The sequence below is a fragment of the Monomorium pharaonis genome, chromosome 9, assembly GCF_013373865.1.
Source record: "Monomorium pharaonis isolate MP-MQ-018 chromosome 9, ASM1337386v2, whole genome shotgun sequence".
In the NCBI taxonomy this organism is placed as follows: domain Eukaryota; kingdom Metazoa; phylum Arthropoda; class Insecta; order Hymenoptera; family Formicidae; genus Monomorium; species Monomorium pharaonis.
The window spans coordinates 20997847-21007900 of record NC_050475.1 but is presented as its reverse complement, the minus strand read 5'-3'; the positions used below and the strand labels follow the sequence as shown (position 1 = coordinate 21007900).

Genomic DNA, 10054 nt, shown 5'->3' with positions numbered 1-10054 from the left:
ACGATAAACAATCTCGGGAGATCTTCGAGTGTGTCATAGGAAAAAAAAACTAGGGCACCGCGCGCGATCTAGATTGATACACTACTCGCTTCGATCTCGCGATCAAAGATCAGGCAGATTGCTATTCGGCTGAAAGCGAGATATGAGATATGAAGACAAGGAAAATCACCAATACTGGCATATTATTTTGTTTTCCGATAGTGTTTCGTAAGCAAAAGTATTTCTTAGTTAAAAATAAAACTTTGGAAACGTAAATGGTATCCAAAACTGACATTTTTCTTTTTTTTTAACATCAATCATTGGCACAAAGTCATTTACAAATTAATGCACACGCTAAGTACTAGAATACAGTGCAACGTTTAGTTTTCGACAAATAAGAAAGTGTCATTCTAGGAGACCTATGCCAATATTGGCGACCTTCCTCTACTGATGTCGATCGTTGAAAAAGCAACGTACAATAACTCCAATGGCGAAATAAGATCGGCCTGAACTGGCCACTCGTCTGTCTCGCTTGACGTACGTATAGGGTTTCGGTTTTCGATTACCGCGAGTCCCCCCGAGTCACGAACGTTTACTACGACAAGGAGGGTATTTTTCGGAAGCGGGAAAAACTTTCGGAGTGGGTGTCACGCATCTGCGAATGAGCTATCGATTCGCAAGCATCGAATTACTGCTCGAACAGTTGTAAGCGAGTGCCGTATTATTCGTCTTAATCTCACGGTATATCAAAGAGACTTGACGCCGTTTCTGCAAAAATTGAAATTGCGATAGTTATGCATTTTAAAAGTTTATAGTTCAATAGGATTCGTCATTAATTAACATTTGATATATTAAAAGAGAAAGGTAAAAATTGAAAATCTTCCGTGGAAAGATAGAACATTCGCAACTGTACACGAGCTTTTTTCGCGATCGATAAACTTGGACAAGTCTGTCCGTATATTGGTGCTTACACTGTGCGAGTGCGTGCGTAATATTCGATTACAAAGAAAGACAAAGAAGGGTAGCGAGCAGAGCCGAAGTGCATCAGGTGTGTCGAGTGGTGGTAAAGTTACGCGGCGAGAAGCAAACGCGACGCCTGCGAGGGCCGTACTTTTAGTGTCAATCTTTGTTACACGACACGTCTCATTGGTTTTTCATCCTACGGACACGTGGACGGGTAGTTTCCAAGGTTCCGGATCATCGGCGGACTTCCTCCTCGGATTTCCTTTTTATTGTTATCGGGATAACGGTATTGTATTTACGTCACGTCGTCTCGTGTCGCGAGAATATAGCATAGTAGAAAAATCAGTTTCGTAGACAGAAGCTTAATTAAATCCTTAATTAAAGTCTTATGTTATTAAATTTCCAAGATATTTCATTAATTTTCAATAAAGTGTTTTATTTATTTTCAATAAAATACCTTAACAAAGGATTATATTGTCCTTTTCAAAATAAAATTCTTTCGTACTTATATTTCAGCTGTTAAAAGCATTTCAAACTTTTTAGTAAAATATCAGTAAAAGCGATAATAAAGCGAAACAGACGGAATAGATATTTATAGACAATAAACATTCATGCATTACAGTGAAGAGATAAGAAACTAGATGTGTACAGTGTTGCAATTTTAAGATTGTCAGTTTGATACTTAATTGTCGGAAACTCAAATCTGTTATCGTGTTAGAAGGTCGCTTTTGCAATTACCGTAAGATAAAGACGTTGCTTCTAAGGAAACTATTTTTCTTTAAAAAAAAATTGAGAAAGAATACAGAATAACTTTGTACACGCGATTTATGTTCTCTTATTAAGTCTGACATGGATGTTAAGCTTGATGCATCACGACGTGGAATGCATCACGAAGGTACGATGCTTTCTTGGCAAAACTTATCCGTTTACGCGGTGGATCAGAACCAACGCACTATAAGCAAGCAGCTCATCAATAACGGTATTTATGTACAACACATTATTTTGCATGTGATAAAATAATGATATCTGCCGCCTTTTTAGTCCGAGGTGTGGTACGGCCTGGTGAAATCACCGCAATCTTAGGCGGCAGGTGAATTATCAATTTTTGTTTAATAATAATAATAATATGATGAAGTCTTAGATAAAAATTATAATCTGTAATTATGTAGGTATATTTAGAAAAAGTATTGACCTTCTGTAAAATATTAATGACTGTTTTGCGCAATTAATTTTTGAAATAATTGTATAATTTTATAACTAAAACATATTTCATATATATATATATTTAGAAATTTGAAAATGCTTATGTATAATTGAAATTATTTGCCGTTTTCATAGCGGTGCTGGAAAAAGCTCGTTGATGACAGCATTGGCGTTTCGCGCGGAAGGTAAGTAGAATTCTCGTAAAATTGAATATTCGAGGAAGAAAAAAATATTCAAACCTTGTTTTTCTTTTCTGGCAGCCGGCGTCGTGGTGCATGGTGATGTTCGCGTCAATGGTGTATCAGCCAGTTCGTCGTACATGAGACGTCACAGCGGCTTCATGCATCAGGAAGACATGTTCATCGAGACGATGACGGTGCTTGAGCACATCTGGTTCATGGTAAGATAACTCCATTCCTTGAGTTTTTCCAAACGTTTTACGCTCGCTACGAACTTCAATTTTTATCAGGCTAGAATGAAATTGGACGGGAGGATCCGGTCCTTGGACATTCGTCTCAAAATCGATCAGTTGCTCAGAGACGTCGGTCTGATCGAGAGACGTGACGCTCGTATCGGCGGCGGTGACGATGACAAAGTCTTATCGGGCGGAGAAAAGAAGAGGCTGACTTTCGCCACTGAGGTGCGTGTTCGCGTGTTGTCCAAGTCCAAGGGTCTTCGTGTAAATTTCTGAAGGTTTTCCTTCCAGCTATTGACAGATCCAGAAATTCTGTTCTTGGACGAGCCAACAACGGGGCAGGACGCGCATTCGGCCAGTGTCCTCGTGTCGCACATGACGTCTTTCGCGTTGAGGAATCGTACCGTTTTGTGCACCATACACCAGCCGAGTTCCACTATCTTCGATAGCTTCCATCGTATAATCCTTTTAGCCGGCGGTAGAGTGGCGTTTGCTGGTACCAGTACGCAAGCAATACAATTTTTCTCCAGGTACAATTCATTGCTCGGACATGAAACAGACGAGAAATCGTTATTAAATCATTTAATTGCTAGAATTAAAGAAAACTTTTGGCAACATTACTTATGATACCCGAATGTTCTTCATAATTATTTTGAAGTACAAAATTATTTTCAGATTTACATCTAGTTAAATTTTTAAATGCTCAGCGCACAAATCCTTTTTTCCATGTGATTAATTTTCACAATACTTATTCTTATCTTGTATAATTCTTTCTTCTTTACAATTTATCTTACTTTATTTCTCAATTTATAAATGATTCCATACGATTATCGCCTTTTCACGTTTCAATTAATTGCTCTGAAAGGATGCCATTCTAGAACACATTAAATTGAAACGCTCCCTATCGTTGTCGCCCCTAGTCAAGGCTACGAGTGCCCGTGGAATTATAATCCGGCCGATTTCCTGGTGACGACTTTAGCGATCGCACCCAGTGGCGCGGATGGTAGCGGAAGAGTCGCGCAGAAGATATGCGATGCGTTTTTCACGAGCGAAGCCTGCAACGAGATCGATGCTGTATTGCAGCAGGAACTGGATGCCGCACGTTCGGAGATTCCCGTAAGCAGATTGTTGCAAAAACTGATTGTTTCGCGATTGATCAAAAGAAATTATGCGGGAATGCGTCTTCTTGTTTTAGGGAAATAATCGCGAGTCGCGCGCTTTGTAAGTACCATGCAAAAGAATCACAGTTAACAAGTTTGATTATGTCTAGGAAAGTATCTAGGAAAACTCGATAATTTAATTAAATTTCTATTCTCTTCAGCGTGGAACCGCGTTGCTGGTTGCAACTCTACTGGCTAATCCATCGCGGATTCTTGCAAGTTGTGCGAGATCCCTCGGTTCAATTGATCAGAGTACTGCAGAAAGTGGTAATTGATAGGACGTATCAGGTCCCATGTTCCTTCGTATTTCAAGAGAAAACAGGAAATAAAAATTACTGAATTATAGTCGAAAATACCTCAGAATAAATGCACGAAAGTTAATAGCTCGTTCGTTTGCAGAGCATCGCGACGACCGCCGGCCTGTGTTTCGTAGGCGCCGTCAACCTCAATCAATTAGGCATTCAGGCAGTGGATGGTGTCATATACCTCCTGGTGTGCGAAAACACGTTCTTCCCCATGTACGCGACCTTGGCGCTGATCCCGCAGGAGCTGCCGCTTCTTCTTCGAGAATACAAGGAGGGCATGTACTCCGTCCATCTTTACTACCTGGCGCGAATGATATCGCTGGTGAGCTCAATTTCCTGATCAATTTGGCATGCATCGGTTTGTGGTAACGTTAAAATTGTTTTCAGGTACCCGGACTACTGGTGGAACCAATCTTGTTCACCGTGATAATGTATTGGCTGGCGGGTTTACGTCCCGCGATGGATGCTCTCGGCCTGACCATCCTGGTGGTTATATTTACGATGAACGTATCTACCGCTTGCGGTAAGCCTTTCCATCTGTTTCAAGTAGCATTTTCAACGACAGACTATCTCTGTTTACAAGAACTCTTTCGTCTTTCAGGATGTTTCTTCTCTGCTGTTTACCAGAGTGTGCCACTGGCAATGGCATATCTGGTGCCCTTTGATTATGCTCTTATGATTACTATGGGACCTTTCCTTAAACTTGGGTATTACCTCATTTCTACATTCCCGTAAACAGTTTTGGAATTATTACAAACATTTGGATTTCATAAATACATTTCTAAATATACTGGATCCATGTATAATGCGGAAAAATTGTGGCAACGCTCATGTAATATGATGAATCATATAATGAAGTGTTAATAACGAAACACAACTATTCTATTAGCTCGTTTACATACAGTTAATATTTAAAAGACGATGTCGAAATGATTGGAACTTAATATTTATGAATAGATTTAAAAAAAAACTTTGTGTCTTGAAAATAATTAAAGTAAAAAATTATTTTCAATTAATTAAATCATATAAAGTTAACTAAGTTAAAAGTTAATAAGATTTAATTTTATTATTTACTTTTTTTTACTTTTCTCAATAGTCTCTGTATTCTAGTTTTTTTAAATTACAATTTTATATTGCTTTTTTAACTCCCTTAATGCAGCTCATTACCCTTATACTTACGATGGATAAGATACTTCTCTTGGCTGCTGCACTCCACGGAAGCTCTCACCATTATCCAGTGGAGAGGCGTGCATAATATATGTGAGTTTCATTGAGCCTCGCACCTTTCTACGAGAGATGCGTAATGGATTTCTGTTTCCTGTGAACAGCCTGCGAAACGACCGAGCTACCCTGCCTCACCGAAGGCGCCGAGGTGCTGGACCGCTACGACTTCGACGAACGCAACTTCTGGCCCGACATCGTCCTCATGACTGCCATTTACGCCGTTTTCCACTTGCTGGCATACGTCTTCCTGTGGAGGCGATGCAGATCGAAATGAACTAATCTTAATGTTGTCGGAGCAGATGTCGTAGACGAAGGTCGCCAATACTGCGGCATATCACTTTGTTTTTAGATATTTTGTAAAACAAAATTTAAAAATAAAACTTTAAAAACATGAATGCAAACATTTCTTATTTCTACATCTCGATATCTTATCTTTTTAATAAGAGGAGTTTCAGAAATGCATGTTATGAGATTTCGAACAGTTCGATACAAAAATAAAATGTCTGATGACGCAAAAATATAGTATAATACATATAAAAAGATCTATGTTTTGTTCATACTTAAAACTGCTTTGCAGATTAATTCGATGTAATCCACATAGATTTCTTCTTATCGGTACATTAACAAAGAAAGACGTAAAGGTTCAGACTGTAAAATGTTCAGAAAACTTTACATAGGACCCATGGAAACAAATATTTTTATTTTTCCATGCGCCGCGCCGTACGCCTCATAATTTCTATCCGTCCGTCGCCAGATGGCGGGTCCCGGTCCGAGAGCTTCGTGGTTTGGACCGCTTGGAGAAAGGAGGAAGCGGGGCGCGATGGTCGGCCATCTGGCGGTGAGCGGATACTCGCTGCTACGCTCGCGCGGAGGGGAAACGTTCTCTCTCTCTCGGTGCATTCGGAGCCGTTCTCCACTCCAGTCTGGCCATGTTACCAACGCGGCGGCCGTCTCTCGTACAACGTCGTTAACAAAGTTCGCAAGTGCCGCGGCGAGGAAGGAGGAAGGTGGTGATCGCGCGCCTCGTGCTTTCCCCGACGACGCGTCCGCTCCCCGGAGTTCCGGAAGCGTACAATACGCGGGGCTTCGAGGGTGTATGTCGAGGGGCCACGGCGTGCGGAGTAGCCGCGGTAGCTGCGTCATGTGCGTCTCCCTAGTGTCACAGAATTGAGGACCCCCTCCTCTCTGATCGTCTCCTCCTCCTCCCTTCCCTGGTGGAGCGAAGCTTGGAGTGGCTTGGACGGAAGAGCGAGGGAAAAGGACAGAAAGACAGAGAGAGAGAGAGAGAGAGAGAGTGAGGAGCAGAGTGCAAGGAGAGCAGGAGGAAGAGCGCGCTACAATGCATCCCGGAACGGCGGCGGCCCGTCGCCGATGCGCCGTCGAACGTCGTCGTCGGACGATCCTCCTCCGGCCGCGCGTGGCTACGCTTACGTCGGTCTCTCGGCGCAACGTCGTCGCCGGACGCGGATGAGAAGAGGCGCCCCGCGTCTTCGTGGGCCAGCGGAGGCGCTGCGTACAACTGCGAACAGCGCGTGATATACTCTACGCAAGGTAAGGCACGTTAAATTTACGATACGTTAGGCCTCGCGCGTGCACACACAGACACACACGCACGCACGCACGCACGCACACATGCATATACGATTCTCATCCTTGCCTCGCTCTCCTCGACGCAACTCTTCCATTTCCCTCCCCCTTCCCCTCTTCTCCCCTCTCGCTCCCGTCGCGTTACCCCGGTTTTTTTTTCAACATACCTACGGCGATCTCCCGAGCGTTACGGAGATTCCTCGGATCGGCGAGCGACTCCTCGCGAGGTACCGTAGGTCGCGGCGCGTTCTCTCAACGAACGCCTGGAGAGAGAAGGAGCCTCCGGCACACAGGTTGCGTTCAGGGAAATTAAACGCGGACCTCCCTCCTCCCTCCGGATTAGCTCTCGCTTCGTTACTACGGGAGACGCGTGCTCGAGGGCTCGTTGCCCACGACGCTGGAAATCGCTTTGGAGATTTCGGAGAAAGAGTTAACAGATCGCGTTTGAACAATGTCGAGTTGGTCAATTGCGATTGACGCGAGCGGTCGACTCTCTTTCTCTCTCTCTTTCTCTCCGTCTGGAATCTCGAGATGATTTCTAGCTACGTAGACATAAGGCCTCTTAATCCGGGAAACAATTACCTCGCGGTGATGATTTTTATACCCTGGGAAGATAAAGCTCGGTAACAATAATTGTCTTCAAGGATAGGCGTTTACGTGTCATTTAAACAATCTGTGGATTATGACAGATGTTATCAGAAATGATAAAAATCGTATTTTTATTTTATCATTATTCTAAAGTTATATACATATATTAGCTATGCTCTGCCACGCGTTGCTGTGGCTCTCTATTCTTATGCTACGTTTTTTTCGAATTTTCTTTGCTTTCGTTGTTTAACTTTCAAGAGCCTTGCTTTACTGTTGCTCTTTTTATTTTATTTTTGAATAAGCATTTATCTATCTTTAATAAATCTAATATTCATTTATTCACGTACTTCTAACTTACTTTATTTATTTATTGCCTTTGGCACTGTATTCAATTAATTTGTTTCTATTTATTGTTTTGTATTTTTATTATAATGTAATATAAATCTTATTTTATTAAAACTTTGAAATAATTTTCAATTAAAAAAACCGAATTTTTTTAAAATACCCATTTTTTTAAATTAAGCATTTTGAATTAGAGTGTATGTATTTAATTTATTATTGATTAATTTTATGAATCAATATTTTGTTATTTTTTTCTAAAAGCTGCCATGGATTTAGAATCCATTCAAAAGACTGTTTTAAATAATCCTTTTTTTCAATAAAATAACAACCATCTTCATTTTTCTTATTACCTTAATTTAAACACAATAGAAACATTCTTCGCCTCTCCCAGTCTCTCCCGGTCTCTCCCCGTCTCTACTCGTCTCTACTCGTCTCTCCCCGTCTCTCCCGGTCTCTCCCCGTCTCTCCCCGTCTCTCCCGGTCTCTCCCCGTCTCTCCCCGTCTCTCCCCGTCTCTACTCGTCTCTTCCCGTCTCTCACCGTCTCTCCTGGTCTCTCCCGTCTCTCCCCGTCTCTCCCTGTTTTCCTGCTTTTCTTTGCTTAAAAAAAAATACTGTGTAAATCTGTATAAGTACATAATATTGAAAATAAATTGCAGAACAATGTTTGATCGATGATACATAATTGATATAATTTTTGTGTAAGAAGATCACACACCAGGTGTTCGTTTAAAAACCAGGTGATTGCATTCCCGGCTTAACGTTTGTAAGTCCAAAAGGTAAAACTGTCGAGCACTCCTTCCAAGAAGAACGATTTGTGTCACCGGTATATCGAAATCTTATCCGAGCGTCTTCCTTGTACATACACGAAAAGAAATAATATTATATAAACAAACCGTGGTGGTTGTGACGTAAGTCGCTCGTCTGCTCTCTGTGTCAGGGACCCAGGTTCCTGAATCCCTTTAGATCAATATCAAACTTTTGATTGATCGCTACCTCTCCAAAGGCAATGGCAGGACCATCAAAAGAACACCTTTGCCAAAAGACAATTATCATGGACACAAGTGTGCATTAAATGGAGATCATGATCTTTTGGTCATGAAGGGCCGACTTGAGAGAGGATATTAACAATATACACCTGCCAGTGGCCGATAATGGAAAATAATATTATTCAATAGCAATATAATGGAGTGAAGATATTGTTTTAATATTTCGCTTCATTAATACTATTGTTGAAATAAAACAATATATATTACTTTTATTGAAGTTCGACAGATATGACTCGATAAATCTGATTAATTAATATTTAATCTGATTTTATTACCTTATATATTTTATATGCGTGTCTTGTAACGACTCTGAAAAGAGAGTCGTTACAAGACACGCTGAAGGGAATGCTAAGCGAGTATGCTTTTGATATTTAGATGATGTGGAAGTATAAATTAATGTAAACTTAATTTTCTATTTTTTTTTCTCTCCGGACACGACGTAAATCTTAACAATTTTCAATTAGACTGCTGATGGCTGATGCTGTTAACATGTATCACCTTTGCATGCGTTTACATTTGCGCGCAATTCTATTTTCCGCGTAATACAACGACTGTCGCAAAGTTTTTGCAGGAATCTTCCAACTCTCAGAATCGAGGAAATTTAGTTTCAAGATCCTTAAAATTTTTTGCGTAAGACATTGCTGGTAACGCCGTCGAAAACAGTGTGCAGTCCTCGGTTTCCGGCCGAAGTTCCGAGAAAACATAGAGCGAGGCGCATTTGGCACGGAGTTCGATCGCTTCGGGAAAGGACAGTTTATCGGAAGCGATTCACGATGACGAATGTCGCTCCGCGATAATAAACGAGGCGGCCGTGCTGCACACGTGTGCAACTTGCGCACACGCACGTAGAGAGCGCATCGATGGCACGTGCGTGTCGTGACTATTAATCGCGGCTGATTGCAAACGCGGGAGCCGACCAGGATCGAAGGCGCCGACGCGGCGCATTTTGGCGCATTCGCGGTTTTCAGCTGTTATCAATTTTTGATGCAACATCTCGTCGTGCACCTGTTATTCGGTCTCTCTCTCTCTTTTTTTTTATAGCCACACAGAAAGCACTCTGAAAATTGTATATCGGTCTGTCAAAGCAATTGTGTCAGCTGCTCAAACTCGAAATTGCTAGAAATGTTCGATCAAAACAAAATTGTCAAAATCTAAGAGTTTCCAGATATTTCATACTTTAAACGCATCTCGATACATTCCGACGTATATTGTTCGAGTTAGTGTTTTACGTAGGAAACCTG

The 10054-nt window shown here is 41.5% G+C and overlaps 2 protein-coding genes and 1 long non-coding RNA gene across 10 annotated transcripts in view; 2 read left to right on the top strand and 1 right to left on the bottom strand.

Annotated features, from left to right (window-relative positions):
* Window positions 1–1248: 1248 nt before the first annotated feature.
* LOC105830853 (protein scarlet) lies at window positions 1249–5749 on the top strand. Of its 2 annotated transcripts, XM_036292019.1 has the most exons (14): window positions 1250–1921; window positions 1984–2032; window positions 2281–2330; window positions 2406–2545; window positions 2615–2785; window positions 2852–3090; window positions 3481–3676; window positions 3756–3781; window positions 3882–3987; window positions 4120–4347; window positions 4413–4548; window positions 4627–4732; window positions 5185–5285; window positions 5354–5523. In XM_036292019.1, the coding sequence occupies exons 1-14, from the start codon at window positions 1792–1794 to the stop codon at window positions 5521–5523; spliced, it is 1848 nt and encodes a 615-aa protein (XP_036147912.1). In that variant the 5' UTR covers window positions 1250–1791. The 2 variants fall into 2 exon arrangements, with proteins under 2 accessions (XP_036147911.1, XP_036147912.1); XM_036292018.1 differs by having other exon boundaries at window positions 1249–1921; window positions 4413–4732; window positions 5354–5749.
* Window positions 3335–4164, bottom strand: LOC118647327. The gene is made up of 2 exons (XR_004964636.1): window positions 4077–4164; window positions 3335–3615 (listed from the first exon to the last, which is right to left on the bottom strand). It is a non-coding gene; the product is annotated as an uncharacterized LOC118647327 (long non-coding RNA).
* A 394-nt stretch (window positions 5750–6143) lies between the features above and the next one.
* LOC105830850 (rho GTPase-activating protein 21) overlaps window positions 6144–10054 on the top strand; it is a 38334-nt gene continuing 34423 nt past the window's right edge. For 3 of the 7 annotated variants that reach the window (XM_036292009.1, XM_036292012.1, XM_036292013.1), the window contains exon 1: window positions 6145–6800. The gene's annotated coding sequence lies outside the window, so the exon portion shown is untranslated. Of the gene's footprint in view, window positions 6806–10054 lie in introns of all 7 variants that reach the window. The other 4 variants (XM_036292008.1, XM_036292006.1, XM_036292007.1 and 1 more) reach the window with 3 other exon arrangements.